General features: G+C 28.3%; 2 protein-coding genes across 2 annotated transcripts; both read right to left on the bottom strand.

The window, feature by feature from the left end:
• Positions 1-2,681: 2,681 nt before the first annotated feature.
• LOC127114265 (beta-galactosidase-like) lies at positions 2,682-5,137 on the bottom strand. Its single transcript, XM_051046571.1, has one exon. The coding sequence runs from the start codon at positions 5,115-5,117 to the stop codon at positions 2,682-2,684; it is 2,436 nt and encodes an 811-aa protein (XP_050902528.1). The 5' UTR covers positions 5,118-5,137.
• A 4,881-nt stretch (positions 5,138-10,018) lies between these two features.
• LOC127114263 (beta-galactosidase-like) lies at positions 10,019-12,475 on the bottom strand. Its single transcript, XM_051046569.1, has one exon. It carries the CDS (start codon positions 12,452-12,454, stop codon positions 10,019-10,021), a length of 2,436 nt encoding a protein of 811 aa, XP_050902526.1. The 5' UTR covers positions 12,455-12,475.
• Positions 12,476-16,883: the final 4,408 nt, after the last annotated feature.

The following is a 16,883-nucleotide window of genomic DNA, read 5'->3' as shown; positions in this document are numbered from 1 at the left end:
TTTTTATGTTGCCATTTTTTATATTTTGGTAGGGTTTTGGATACTCCGTTTCTTTGTTGGCATGAGTTATAAAGTGTACCATACCAACTTCTTTAATAGAAATGTAAACTTGTTAATCATAAGACACGGTCTATATTAGGGGTGAATAATGCAAAAATTGATGCCTTTTGTTTTTGGTGCAGTTTAAATAAAGCCATATGTCTTTCCACGAGAGGTAGATTTGTTGAAAATCACAGTCGAACACGAACATTGTTAAATGATAGTATCACAAGAGTTAGCCTCTTTCTTCAAATGAGTTTAATATGGTCCAATTCATTTTAAATATATGCCAACACATAGAGATTCTATTTGATTTAGGGGAGAGTTTACAATACTTAGTCCTTTAACTAGAAGGATTTTAACGTGGCCCTACTTCTTTTAATGATACATATGCGCGTAGATGATTGTTGTAAATCCTACTTAGGGGATAGCATCATAAGACTTATTTATATTACTAAGGAATTTTAACATGGTTCAACTATCACTCATGATATTTTGGTGGATAGATGCATGTTGTCAAACCGATTTAGGGGAGAGTATCACAAGACATAGTTCCTCTACCAAGAGGATTTTATCACATTCATTCCATTCAGTTGTTTTTTAATAAAAGATATAAAACTCATGCAATGTAAGTGGTAAGATGAATACATAAATAACATAAATACAAAATTATATCAACTTTATTGTTTGTTTTGTGAAATTATTTGACATATTTCGTACTTTTATATATAACTGGTTATCCTTTTAACTCTTCACCTAGTAGTTTAGTTATATTTTATCATTTTAATTCATCACATTTATTTGTATTCCTTACATTAAGTTCGACAAAATACACTTTTTTGTTATTAAAATCAAATAACTTTAAGTTTTGAATACAATTCCACTTTATATTAGGAATGCCATAAAAGCATATCCTTCCAGAAAATTAAATTTTTAAATAAGTAAAACGATTTTAACTTTAATAATATAATTTTTCGTAACTTATAAAAATATCCATTTACAAGTCATATTGATAATACATTGGCTTAAAATTTAGGGGAAGCTACTAAAGATTTATATTAAGAGTCATGGAAATCAAAAAATAATAAAAACTTGTAAGTAATATATTAAAAATAGAAGTTTGTGTTGAATCAATATTGGTTCAAAGCTAAAACATCATTGCCTTTAACAATTTGAAATCTAAATCTAAATAATGTATCATAATTATTATTTTAATGAATTTTAAATGTCAATCAATTACTATTATCACATGAACGGAATTAGACATTAATTTATGGCGCTTAATTTAATATATATATATATATATATATATATATATATATATATATATATATATATATATATATATATATATATATATATATATAATTTATCGCATAAGTTAATGTATACATTGAATTCTAATGATAAATTTCACATGCACTAATATGCTTTCATATCTTTCACACTTGTGATAAAATATTTCATTAAAATAATTATCCTAATAAATATATAAAATTTGATCTAAGAAAATATCAGGATAAAGATAAACATGTAAGACTTACAAAACACACTTATACCTAAAAAAGAGAAAGAAATAAAAGACACATAAAACTACGATTTATTGTTTAAAAGAAAAATAAAATGTGTGGTGCAAGTTTTTTATTAGAAAGTAATAACAAGCTTTAAATATGAATTTTTTGAAGCAATTATATGTAGGGACGGAGGCACATCCATTGGTATGGGGGCATGTGCCCCCACTATGTTTCTCAAAAACAAATATATATATATATATATATATATATATATATATATATATATATATATATATATATATATATATATATATATATATATATATATATATATTTTAGTAGATTTTAAATTAATTGAAATAATATTATTATTATGAATATATTATTAAAAATTATAAAATATATGAATGTTTGTTTAGGATATTCTTTGAAATTAATGTGAGTTTTTTTATTTTCACTGTAAATAATTAAATCAAAATATGGCATACTAAATATATTCGATTTTTTTTTTGTATAACTTCAAAATATTTTTTCCCTAAACCTTTAAAAAAATTGATTTATAGGATTTTATATTAATATTATGATCTTATAAAAAATGCATACAAAAAAAATATTATTTTTTATAATAAAATTTAGGAAGTTACAAAAATAAAAGATTTATAATATATTAAATATTTTTTTAGATATAAATTTCATTAAAAAAAATATAATATATATTTATGTTTTAAAAATAAATGGAAATAAATTCATATAATAATATATTGTCCTCACAGTTTAAAATTTCTGACTCCGTCCCGGATTATATGTGTTTTTGAGTTGTTTCACTATAATTTTACTAATTTTCAATGAAAAACTAAACAAACTATAATGTTGTTCATGAGGTATAACATCTTGTTTGCAAATATACGGGTCATTTTGCTCTGTAAGAATGATACAATTTTTCATGGTAGAAATGTTGAAAGAGATTGGGTGGTTGCTCAAATAACTTTTATTGTTACCACAACTTACATTAACGTTTAAACTAAAGAAAAATGATTTTAACTTACGATATGTGAAATTTTTAATATATTATTTAAAATTTGATAATTGGACATTTAATTTTTAAATTAACTTGTAGAAAATTCTGGCTTAACATGTCACCTGCACCGCTAATTTAGCTGTACTATTTGTTACTCCAAGTGGAACACTAAACATTTCTTTTGTAACTATAAATCCACAATTACTTTTTCCTATGCATGCAGCTTCCACAACAGATTGGGTATTTGTAGCTTCCCAAGGCCCTTTCTTAAAAGAACCACACTGGCCTTGTGGATTCCCAAAGCTAGCAAATTGGATTTGTGAAATTACTTGTCCACTTTGGCATGATAGTTCGAGTTGTGCGCCTTCATATACATTAGCACAAATAATTCCTGTTGTCACAGTTTGGAACTGAACACTCTGAGGATTACCACCTATTTCCTCAAATAAAACCAATATGTTCATGTCATCATTCAAGAATGATCTTGGTACATGATACCACCTTTGCGATGGACTTCCACAATTAGTGTTGCACTTTTCCTTTACATATTTTCCCCGATAATCGCACGTGTCACTGCATCCATTTGTAGCTGTAACCCAAGAAGCCCAATAACGACCAATGCTATGTCCATTCACCCAAGCATGTCCTTTACCTAGGCCTTGGAAGTCCACCACGATAGGGTTTGTTCCAAAAGGGGCTTTAAACTCTGCCTTATACCAAGTCATAGGTTTTCCAATAGGAATATGAGGTGAATTAGTGTTCCATGATACACTGAGATGTTGTTGCGAATCATATAAACGTTTCCTCTCACCATTCAAACCAACCTTATAAGACCAAAGGTTGGTTGACAAATCCATAGTAACATTATTTTTTCCAATCAATTGAACAGGGCCACCTGATATGCCTGTTTTTATCTCGTCAAACCATGCACCATAGTTTGCAAGCCCGACAGTGGCACTAAGCAAAGTTATAATGTTTGTTCCATTCTTCAAAGAAACTTTCTTTTCATAAGTGAATTTATTTCCCCATTGGCTAAATTGGTATCCTATATACCTCCTATTAACATAACCATGAAGTGTATGCCCCATAGTGTTCACACTGAGAGTTGCATTGCTCCAAATTGAAGTGTCATTGATATCAACACTAGTCATGTACCATAAATAGTCACTAGCATCCAAGGTTAGTTCCTTCTGCTCCAAGAGCTGATGTGCTTTAATATTTCCCTTTCCATTCATGGTGTCTTTCTTTGGCTCCATTTTCCATTCCCAAGTGAGTTCATTAGAACTATTATCACCACTCTTTTTCACCATTATTGAGGTCTGACTATTAACTTTTGCCGTATTGAAAATTTCTTTGTTGCATCCATCAAGAATGGTGACGGACCAGGCAGGAACAAAGTATTTACCATCATTTTGTAAGTCAATATTTGCATCTTTGTTAGTGTCATTATTGCTCAGGAAACAAAATCTTGCGCCTGTGGAATTGGCGTATGTTGTAAGTGTGATTCCATTGCCAAGATCCTTGTCATTTACTGATATATAATTTGTAAGAACATTTTCACCCAATTTAATTGCTGCATGAAGTTGCTTAAGATGTCCCCATTTTGGTTGATTCAAATTCCCATACTCATCAATCGGTGCATCATAGTCATAAGATGTTGTTATATATGGTCCACCTGATGTGCGGCCAAAGTTGGTTCCTCCATGGTACATGTAGTAATTGTTTAATACACCTCCATTTTGGAAAAAGCGTGCAACTGAGAAAGCTGAATCTTCAGCACTTCTATGGGGAACCCTTTCACCCCATTTTTGGAACCAACCAATCCAATTTTCAGTGAACATTTTAGGACTTTTTGGGTTATTAGGTTTAAAATTATGACAGTAGTATCCATTGCAAGTATTGATGATAGGTTGGGGAGCATCACCTTGCTGACACATGATCCATGGAACCCCAATATTTTGTGCTAGAGCCATTTGAGCACACCATTTAACGTATTCCTTCCCGGCATCTTTGTAATTCCACATGATATCTCCATATTCATTCTCAATTTGAGCTAGAACAATGGGACCTCCTTGTGATGCAAACAGATTTGCTTCTTTTGCCACATTCACGATCTTTGTGGTGAAAATCTGCATTTCTTTCTTGTAAACCTCATTATTTGTTCTTAGCTCGATCCCAGGAATATTGTGAAGCCACAATGGGAATCCTCCGTAGTTCCATTCCGCACATGCATAAGGACCAATCCTCATAATGGCATATAGTCCAGCTTCTTGGATAAGCTTGAAAAATTTGACAAAATCCAAATTTCCTGAGAAATTATATTCACGTTGAACAGGTTCGTGACGATCCCAAAATATATAAGTTTCAATGGCATCAAGGCCACCATCTTTGGCCTTTTGAATAAGGTCGGGCCACATCTCCACAGTGCTTCTTGGATAATGGATTGCACCTGAAAAAATAAGACGTCTTTCTCCATTGATAATTAGAGCTTTTGAATCATAAGTAACCTCTATGGCAAAACACGAGTGCAACATAATCATACTCATTAAGAGAATGCTATAACAAGATAACAAACCCATTTTGAACATGTATGATTCTTCCGTCTTTTTATTGAAATATTATAATTGAGAAAATGAATTATATAGGAAAATGTAGTTTGGTTGTTCCCCAAAAATAGTGTTGAACTATCTAATCAATATTCTAAATTAGATTTCTCTTCATAAAAAGTATGTTATATGTGTTGGTCACAAGAAAAAAAAGACACCCAAGGAGTGAGTAAGAACTCGTCAAATACAACCTATATGTTCTAAAAATCTTCAAATATTTAACTTTGTTTATCCAAATACAATTATTAATTTTTAATTTAAGTAATGGAAATAATGAATGAAACAAAAAAATCTTCAACCAAAGTGTACATAAAACTACGGAATAACAAAATTATGCTTGTCGCATATATCTAAATTAGCATATTTAAATTTGCTATTATAATAATTTATATATAGTAAAAGAGATATAATTCCAAAATATTGATTACAAATTATTCAGGGTTAGTTGATGGTTTAGGATAAGATAAATACAAATATAAGATGAATGAACGGTATAAAACACGAGAAGATCTAATTATATCATGTATTTTATATAGACAAAAAAAAGTTTGCTAACATAATCTATTTGATATGTATATGACAATATCGAATCTAATCCTCCACATAAAAAATAACTCTTTAAATGACTTATAATTTTGATTTTACTTTCACACAAAAAAACAGTAGTTGTCTCCTTATATCAAATTATTATTTTTATTAAAAATATTTTATTATATAAATAAAAAAGATATATTGAAATTTAAAGTAATAAACTTTTTTTTAAAATTATTTTTATCAATCTCTTAACGTTAAACATGCAAAGTGAAGCAAATTGTGTCTTATATTAAAAATTAAATACCTTACTATTTGTTATATGCTTATTAATTCTTTATAAATGTTCATATTAGAAACTATTTTACTGCCCCGATTATTAAAAAATTATGAATCTGCCATTGATAACTTATACCATTCAATTATATATTTTAGTTATACGAACAAAAATATTTTATTATTATATATTTTAAATTATATTTTGCAATGGTTAATATATAGTAAAAAAATTATATTATGATGGTTTCATACTCGACCCGTACTTGAAAATATGATTTTACTTTCAGAGATCTGTTATAATATGTGGCATATATAACTTATTGTTCTTGTTCAAAATAGAGAGACGTCATTTAACTGTGGACATGTCGAAGGTTTAGTGAAATTAAGATTTAGATTAAAAGGTATTTAAAATAGTTGTCCATAGTGTGTCGATTTATAAGTTGAACTTGTTCATATTTTATACTTCGAAAAAATATAATGATAGATTGATCGATATAGATTTTTATTTAACATAGTCCATGAGTGACCCGAGATTATTTTCTCTTCATTCATATCCACATCCCCTAAGCATGAGGTTCTTAAGGGTGATATGCTTTAGAAATAGTTATCCCAGTCTAAATGGCATGTTTGACCCGTGTAACGAGTTGCAGGGTCCATATTTGAAATCTAGGCTAGTTTTGTTTGAGGTCATGATCATATCCTTAACCCTCATGTCTGTCCAAAGCCCTAAAGCAAGTGGTTATTAAGGGTTAAATTCTTAATGAAATTATTTTGGTCCACCAGCACCTAGGAGCGAGATTGATTTGTATGAGCTGTGTATTTCTAATTGGTGTGTTCATGCCCGATTGACAAAGAAATATTTTTGCTTGTTATAAGTGTGTTTATTGTGTCGAAGCCAACACGATGAGGTTTATAATTTCTCTTGAGAAGAATTCTCTTTACTAGTTGATTTTTTTTTCAAAGAGAATGTACCAGTCTGATCTCTAAAAGCTTTGTTGTTGTTGTCAAAACCAATTTACATTGTAGTATCTCTATGATATCACATATTGTAGTTTATAGATAAATGATTCTTCTTTTATCAGATGAACTACCAGTTGTATATTTTCTTAATTAACGAGATATTCATTTGGTATTTCGAGCTTTTTCACGAGTACGAAGAATATAATTTATATCTGAAGAATTGTATCTTCTTAGAAATCTACGACCATTTAATGGAGAAAATTTCTCAATGTTCTATATATAATCACATAGGAATTACTATTTCTCAAGTAAATCTTAATGTTTATCCCGGTACTAATATATCTCCCTCATCTCTTAGTGGTTTTATTTATTTATTTGTTATAAATTAGTGTTGTTTTTATGTTGCCATTTTTTATATTTTGGTAGGGTTTTGGATACTCCGTTTCTTTGTTGGCATGAGTTATAAAGTGTACCATACCAACTTCTTTAATAGAAATGTAAACTTGTTAATCATAAGACACGGTCTATATTAGGGGTGAATAATGCAAAAATTGATGCCTTTTGTTTTTGGTGCAGTTTAAATAAAGCCATATGTCTTTCCACGAGAGGTAGATTTGTTGAAAATCACAGTCGAACACGAACATTGTTAAATGATAGTATCACAAGAGTTAGCCTCTTTCTTCAAATGAGTTTAATATGGTCCAATTCATTTTAAATATATGCCAACACATAGAGATTCTATTTGATTTAGGGGAGAGTTTACAATACTTAGTCCTTTAACTAGAAGGATTTTAACGTGGCCCTACTTCTTTTAATGATACATATGCGCGTAGATGATTGTTGTAAATCCTACTTAGGGGATAGCATCATAAGACTTATTTATATTACTAAGGAATTTTAACATGGTTCAACTATCACTCATGATATTTTGGTGGATAGATGCATGTTGTCAAACCGATTTAGGGGAGAGTATCACAAGACATAGTTCCTCTACCAAGAGGATTTTATCACATTCATTCCATTCAGTTGTTTTTTAATAAAAGATATAAAACTCATGCAATGTAAGTGGTAAGATGAATACATAAATAACATAAATACAAAATTATATCAACTTTATTGTTTGTTTTGTGAAATTATTTGACATATTTCGTACTTTTATATATAACTGGTTATCCTTTTAACTCTTCACCTAGTAGTTTAGTTATATTTTATCATTTTAATTCATCACATTTATTTGTATTCCTTACATTAAGTTCGACAAAATACACTTTTTTGTTATTAAAATCAAATAACTTTAAGTTTTGAATACAATTCCACTTTATATTAGGAATGCCATAAAAGCATATCCTTCCAGAAAATTAAATTTTTAAATAAGTAAAACGATTTTAACTTTAATAATATAATTTTTCGTAACTTATAAAAATATCCATTTACAAGTCATATTGATAATACATTGGCTTAAAATTTAGGGGAAGCTACTAAAGATTTATATTAAGAGTCATGGAAATCAAAAAATAATAAAAACTTGTAAGTAATATATTAAAAATAGAAGTTTGTGTTGAATCAATATTGGTTCAAAGCTAAAACATCATTGCCTTTAACAATTTGAAATCTAAATCTAAATAATGTATCATAATTATTATTTTAATGAATTTTAAATGTCAATCAATTACTATTATCACATGAACGGAATTAGACATTAATTTATGGCGCTTAATTTAATATATATATATATATATATATATATATATATATATATATATATATATATATATATATATATATATATATATATATATATATTTATCGCATAAGTTAATGTATACATTGAATTCTAATGATAAATTTCACATGCGCTAATATGCTTTCATATCTTTGACACTTGTGATAAAATATTTCATTAAAATAATTATCCTAATAAATATATAAAATTTGATCTAAGAAAATATCAGGATAAAGATAAACATGTAAGACTTACAAAACACACTTATACCTAAAAAAAGAGAAAGAAATAAAAGACACATAAAACTATGATTTATTGTTTAAAAGAAAAATAAAATGTGTGGTGCAAGTTTTTTATTAGAAAGTAATAACAAGCTTTAAATATGAATTTTTTGAAGCAATTATATGTAGGGACGGAGGCACATCCATTGGTATGGGGGCATGTGCCCCCACTATGTTTCTCAAAAAACATATATATATATATATATATATATATATATATATATATATATATATATATATATATATATATATATATATATATATATATATATTTTAGTAGATTTTAAATTAATTGAAATAATATTATTATTATGAATATATTATTAAAAATTATAAAATATATGAATGTTTGTTTAGGATATTCTTTGAAATTAATGTGAGTTTTTTTATTTTCACTGTAAATAATTAAATCAAAATATGGCATACTAAATATATTCGATTTTTTTTTTTGTATAACTTCAAAATATTTTTTCCCTAAACCTTTAAAAAAATTGATTTATAGGATTTTATATTAATATTATGATCTTATAAAAAATGCATACAAAAAAAATATTATTTTTTATAATAAAATTTAGGAAGTTACAAAAATAAAAGATTTATAATATATTAAATATTTTTTTAGATATAAATTTCATTAAAAAAAATATAATATATATTTATGTTTTAAAAATAAATGGAAATAAATTCATATAATAATATATTGTCCTCACAGTTTAAAATTTCTGACTCCGTCCCGGATTATATGTGTTTTTGAGTTGTTTCACTATAATTTTACTAATTTTCAATGAAAAACTAAACAAACTATAATGTTGTTCATGAGGTATAACATCTTGTTTGCAAATATACGGGTCATTTTGCTCTGTAAGAATGATACAATTTTTCATGGTAGAAATGTTGAAAGAGATTGGGTGGTTGCTCAAATAACTTTTATTGTTACCACAACTTACATTAACGTTTAAACTAAAGAAAAATGATTTTAACTTACGATATGTGAAATTTTTAATATATTATTTAAAATTTGATAATTGGACATTTAATTTTTAAATTAACTTGTAGAAAATTCTGGCTTAACATGTCACCTGCACCGCTAATTTAGCTGTACTATTTGTTACTCCAAGTGGAACACTAAACATTTCTTTTGTAACTATAAATCCACAATTACTTTTTCCTATGCATGCAGCTTCCACAACAGATTGGGTATTTGTAGCTTCCCAAGGCCCTTTCTTAAAAGAACCACACTGGCCTTGTGGATTCCCAAAGCTAGCAAATTGGATTTGTGAAATTACTTGTCCACTTTGGCATGATAGTTCGAGTTGTGCGCCTTCATATACATTAGCACAAATAATTCCTGTTGTCACAGTTTGGAACTGAACACTCTGAGGATTACCACCTATTTCCTCAAATAAAACCAATATGTTCATGTCATCATTCAAGAATGATCTTGGTACATGATACCACCTTTGCGATGGACTTCCACAATTAGTGTTGCACTTTTCCTTTACATATTTTCCCCGATAATCGCACGTGTCACTGCATCCATTTGTAGCTGTAACCCAAGAAGCCCAATAACGACCAATGCTATGTCCATTCACCCAAGCATGTCCTTTACCTAGGCCTTGGAAGTCCACCACGATAGGGTTTGTTCCAAAAGGGGCTTTAAACTCTGCCTTATACCAAGTCATAGGTTTTCCAATAGGAATATGAGGTGAATTAGTGTTCCATGATACACTGAGATGTTGTTGCGAATCATATAAACGTTTCCTCTCACCATTCAAACCAACCTTATAAGACCAAAGGTTGGTTGACAAATCCATAGTAACATTATTTTTTCCAATCAATTGAACAGGGCCACCTGATATGCCTGTTTTTATCTCGTCAAACCATGCACCATAGTTTGCAAGCCCGACAGTGGCACTAAGCAAAGTTATAATGTTTGTTCCATTCTTCAAAGAAACTTTCTTTTCATAAGTGAATTTATTTCCCCATTGGCTAAATTGGTATCCTATATACCTCCTATTAACATAACCATGAAGTGTATGCCCCATAGTGTTCACACTGAGAGTTGCATTGCTCCAAATTGAAGTGTCATTGATATCAACACTAGTCATGTACCATAAATAGTCACTAGCATCCAAGGTTAGTTCCTTCTGCTCCAAGAGCTGATGTGCTTTAATATTTCCCTTTCCATTCATGGTGTCTTTCTTTGGCTCCATTTTCCATTCCCAAGTGAGTTCATTAGAACTATTATCACCACTCTTTTTCACCATTATTGAGGTCTGACTATTAACTTTTGCCGTATTGAAAATTTCTTTGTTGCATCCATCAAGAATGGTGACGGACCAGGCAGGAACAAAGTATTTACCATCATTTTGTAAGTCAATATTTGCATCTTTGTTAGTGTCATTATTGCTCAGGAAACAAAATCTTGCGCCTGTGGAATTGGCGTATGTTGTAAGTGTGATTCCATTGCCAAGATCCTTGTCATTTACTGATATATAATTTGTAAGAACATTTTCACCCAATTTAATTGCTGCATGAAGTTGCTTAAGATGTCCCCATTTTGGTTGATTCAAATTCCCATACTCATCAATCGGTGCATCATAGTCATAAGATGTTGTTATATATGGTCCACCTGATGTGCGGCCAAAGTTGGTTCCTCCATGGTACATGTAGTAATTGTTTAATACACCTCCATTTTGGAAAAAGCGTGCAACTGAGAAAGCTGAATCTTCAGCACTTCTATGGGGAACCCTTTCACCCCATTTTTGGAACCAACCAATCCAATTTTCAGTGAACATTTTAGGACTTTTTGGGTTATTAGGTTTAAAATTATGACAGTAGTATCCATTGCAAGTATTGATGATAGGTTGGGGAGCATCACCTTGCTGACACATGATCCATGGAACCCCAATATTTTGTGCTAGAGCCATTTGAGCACACCATTTAACGTATTCCTTCCCGGCATCTTTGTAATTCCACATGATATCTCCATATTCATTCTCAATTTGAGCTAGAACAATGGGACCTCCTTGTGATGCAAACAGATTTGCTTCTTTTGCCACATTCACGATCTTTGTGGTGAAAATCTGCATTTCTTTCTTGTAAACCTCATTATTTGTTCTTAGCTCGATCCCAGGAATATTGTGAAGCCACAATGGGAATCCTCCGTAGTTCCATTCCGCACATGCATAAGGACCAATCCTCATAATGGCATATAGTCCAGCTTCTTGGATAAGCTTGAAAAATTTGACAAAATCCAAATTTCCTGAGAAATTATATTCACGTTGAACAGGTTCGTGACGATCCCAAAATATATAAGTTTCAATGGCATCAAGGCCACCATCTTTGGCCTTTTGAATAAGGTCGGGCCACATCTCCACAGTGCTTCTTGGATAATGGATTGCACCTGAAAAAATAAGACGTCTTTCTCCATTGATAATTAGAGCTTTTGAATCATAAGTAACCTCTATGGCAAAACACGAGTGCAACATAATCATACTCATTAAGAGAATGCTATAACAAGATAACAAACCCATTTTGAACATGTATGATTCTTCCGTCTTTTTATTGAAATATTATAATTGAGAAAATGAATTATATAGGAAAATGTAGTTTGGTTGTTCCCCAAAAATAGTGTTGAACTATCTAATCAATATTCTAAATTAGATTTCTCTTCATAAAAAGTATGTTATATGTGTTGGTCACAAGAAAAAAAAGACACCCAAGGAGTGAGTAAGAACTCGTCAAATACAACCTATATGTTCTAAAAATCTTCAAATATTTAACTTTGTTTATCCAAATACAATTATTAATTTTTAATTTAAGTAATGGAAATAATGAATGAAACAAAAAAATCTTCAACCAAAGTGTACATAAAACTACGGAATAACAAAATTATGCTTGTCGCATATATCTAAATTAGCATATTTAAATTTGCTATTATAATAATTTATATATAGTAAAAGAGATATAATTCCAAAATATTGATTACAAATTATTCAGGGTTAGTTGATGGTTTAGGATAAGATAAATACAAATATAAGATGAATGAACGGTATAAAACACGAGAAGATCTAATTATATCATGTATTTTATATAGACAAAAAAAAGTTTGCTAACATAATCTATTTGATATGTATATGACAATATCGAATCTAATCCTCCACATAAAAAATAACTCTTTAAATGACTTATAATTTTGATTTTACTTTCACACAAAAAAACAGTAGTTGTCTCCTTATATCAAATTATTATTTTTATTAAAAATATTTTATTATATAAATAAAAAAGATATATTGAAATTTAAAGTAATAAACTTTTTTTTAAAATTATTTTTATCAATCTCTTAACGTTAAACATGCAAAGTGAAGCAAATTGTGTCTTATATTAAAAATTAAATACCTTACTATTTGTTATATGCTTATTAATTCTTTATAAATGTTCATATTAGAAACTATTTTACTGCCCCGATTATTAAAAAATTATGAATCTGCCATTGATAACTTATACCATTCAATTATATATTTTAGTTATACGAACAAAAATATTTTATTATTATATATTTTAAATTATATTTTGCAATGGTTAATATATAGTAAAAAAATTATATTATGATGGTTTCATACTCGACCCGTACTTGAAAATATGATTTTACTTTCAGAGATCTGTTATAATATGTGGCATATATAACTTATTGTTCTTGTTCAAAATAGAGAGACGTCATTTAACTGTGGACATGTCGAAGGTTTAGTGAAATTAAGATTTAGATTAAAAGGTATTTAAAATAGTTGTCCATAGTGTGTCGATTTATAAGTTGAACTTGTTCATATTTTATACTTCGAAAAAATATAATGATAGATTGATCGATATAGATTTTTATTTAACATAGTCCATGAGTGACCCGAGATTATTTTCTCTTCATTCATATCCACATCCCCTAAGCATGAGGTTCTTAAGGGTGATATGCTTTAGAAATAGTTATCCCAGTCTAAATGGCATGTTTGACCCGTGTAACGAGTTGCAGGGTCCATATTTGAAATCTAGGCTAGTTTTGTTTGAGGTCATGATCATATCCTTAACCCTCATGTCTGTCCAAAGCCCTAAAGCAAGTGGTTATTAAGGGTTAAATTCTTAATGAAATTATTTTGGTCCACCAGCACCTAGGAGCGAGATTGATTTGTATGAGCTGTGTATTTCTAATTGGTGTGTTCATGCCCGATTGACAAAGAAATATTTTTGCTTGTTATAAGTGTGTTTATTGTGTCGAAGCCAACACGATGAGGTTTATAATTTCTCTTGAGAAGAATTCTCTTTACTAGTTGATTTTTTTTCAAAGAGAATGTACCAGTCTGATCTCTAAAAGCTTTGTTGTTGTTGTCAAAACCAATTTACATTGTAGTATCTCTATGATATCACATATTGTAGTTTATAGATAAATGATTCTTCTTTTATCAGATGAACTACCAGTTGTATATTTTCTTAATTAACGAGATATTCATTTGGTATTTCGAGCTTTTTCACGAGTACGAAGAATATAATTTATATCTGAAGAATTGTATCTTCTTAGAAATCTACGACCATTTAATGGAGAAAATTTCTCAATGTTCTATATATAATCACATAGGAATTACTATTTCTCAAGTAAATCTTAATGTTTATCCCGGTACTAATATATCTCCCTCATCTCTTAGTGGTTTTATTTATTTATTTGTTATAAATTAGTGTTGTTTTTATGTTGCCATTTTTTATATTTTGGTAGGGTTTTGGATACTCCGTTTCTTTGTTGGCATGAGTTATAAAGTGTACCATACCAACTTCTTTAATAGAAATGTAAACTTGTTAATCATAAGACACGGTCTATATTAGGGGTGAATAATGCAAAAATTGATGCCTTTTGTTTTTGGTGCAGTTTAAATAAAGCCATATGTCTTTCCACGAGAGGTAGATTTGTTGAAAATCACAGTCGAACACGAACATTGTTAAATGATAGTATCACAAGAGTTAGCCTCTTTCTTCAAATGAGTTTAATATGGTCCAATTCATTTTAAATATATGCCAACACATAGAGATTCTATTTGATTTAGGGGAGAGTTTACAATACTTAGTCCTTTAACTAGAAGGATTTTAACGTGGCCCTACTTCTTTTAATGATACATATGCGCGTAGATGATTGTTGTAAATCCTACTTAGGGGATAGCATCATAAGACTTATTTATATTACTAAGGAATTTTAACATGGTTCAACTATCACTCATGATATTTTGGTGGATAGATGCATGTTGTCAAACCGATTTAGGGGAGAGTATCACAAGACATAGTTCCTCTACCAAGAGGATTTTATCACATTCATTCCATTCAGTTGTTTTTTAATAAAAGATATAAAACTCATGCAATGTAAGTGGTAAGATGAATACATAAATAACATAAATACAAAATTATATCAACTTTATTGTTTGTTTTGTGAAATTATTTGACATATTTCGTACTTTTATATATAACTGGTTATCCTTTTAACTCTTCACCTAGTAGTTTAGTTATATTTTATCATTTTAATTCATCACATTTATTTGTATTCCTTACATTAAGTTCGACAAAATACACTTTTTTGTTATTAAAATCAAATAACTTTAAGTTTTGAATACAATTCCACTTTATATTAGGAATGCCATAAAAGCATATCCTTCCAGAAAATTAAATTTTTAAATAAGTAAAACGATTTTAACTTTAATAATATAATTTTTCGTAACTTATAAAAATATCCATTTACAAGTCATATTGATAATACATTGGCTTAAAATTTAGGGGAAGCTACTAAAGATTTATATTAAGAGTCATGGAAATCAAAAAATAATAAAAACTTGTAAGTAATATATTAAAAATAGAAGTTTGTGTTGAATCAATATTGGTTCAAAGCTAAAACATCATTGCCTTTAACAATTTGAAATCTAAATCTAAATAATGTATCATAATTATTATTTTAATGAATTTTAAATGTCAATCAATTACTATTATCACATGAACGGAATTAGACATTAATTTATGGCGCTTAATTTAATATATATATATATATATATATATATATATATATATAATTTATCGCATAAGTTAATGTATACATTGAATTCTAATGATAAATTTCACATGCGCTAATATGCTTTCATATCTTTGACACTTGTGATAAAATATTTCATTAAAATAATTATCCTAATAAATATATAAAATTTGATCTAAGAAAATATCAGGATAAAGATAAACATGTAAGACTTACAAAACACACTTATACCTAAAAAAAGAGAAAGAAATAAAAGACACATAAAACTATGATTTATTGTTTAAAAGAAAAATAAAATGTGTGGTGCAAGTTTTTTATTAGAAAGTAATAACAAGCTTTAAATATGAATTTTTTGAAGCAATTATATGTAGGGACGGAGGCACATCCATTGGTATGGGGGCATGTGCCCCCACTATGTTTCTCAAAAAACAAATTATATATATATATATATATATATATATATATATATATATATATATATATATATATATATATATATATATATATATTTTAGTAGATTTTAAATTAATTGAAATAATATTATTATTATGAATATATTATTAAAAATTATAAAATATATGAATGTTTGTTTAGGATATTCTTTGAAATTAATGTGAGTTTTTTTATTTTCACTGTAAATAATTAAATCAAAATATGGCATACTAAATATATTCGATTTTTTTTTTGTATAACTTCAAAATATTTTTTCCCTAAACCTTTAAAAAAATTGATTTATAGGATTTTATATTAATATTATGATCTTATAAAAAATGCATACAAAAAAAATATTATTTTTTATAATAAAATTTAGGAAGTTACAAAAATAAAAGATTTATAATATATTAAATATTTTTTTAGATATAAATTTCATTAAAAAAAAT

Source organism: Lathyrus oleraceus, unplaced genomic scaffold, assembly GCF_024323335.1.
Source record: "Lathyrus oleraceus cultivar Zhongwan6 unplaced genomic scaffold, CAAS_Psat_ZW6_1.0 chrUn0475, whole genome shotgun sequence".
NCBI classification, from domain to species: domain Eukaryota; kingdom Viridiplantae; phylum Streptophyta; class Magnoliopsida; order Fabales; family Fabaceae; genus Lathyrus; species Lathyrus oleraceus.
This window is presented reverse-complemented; position numbering and strand designations above follow the sequence as displayed.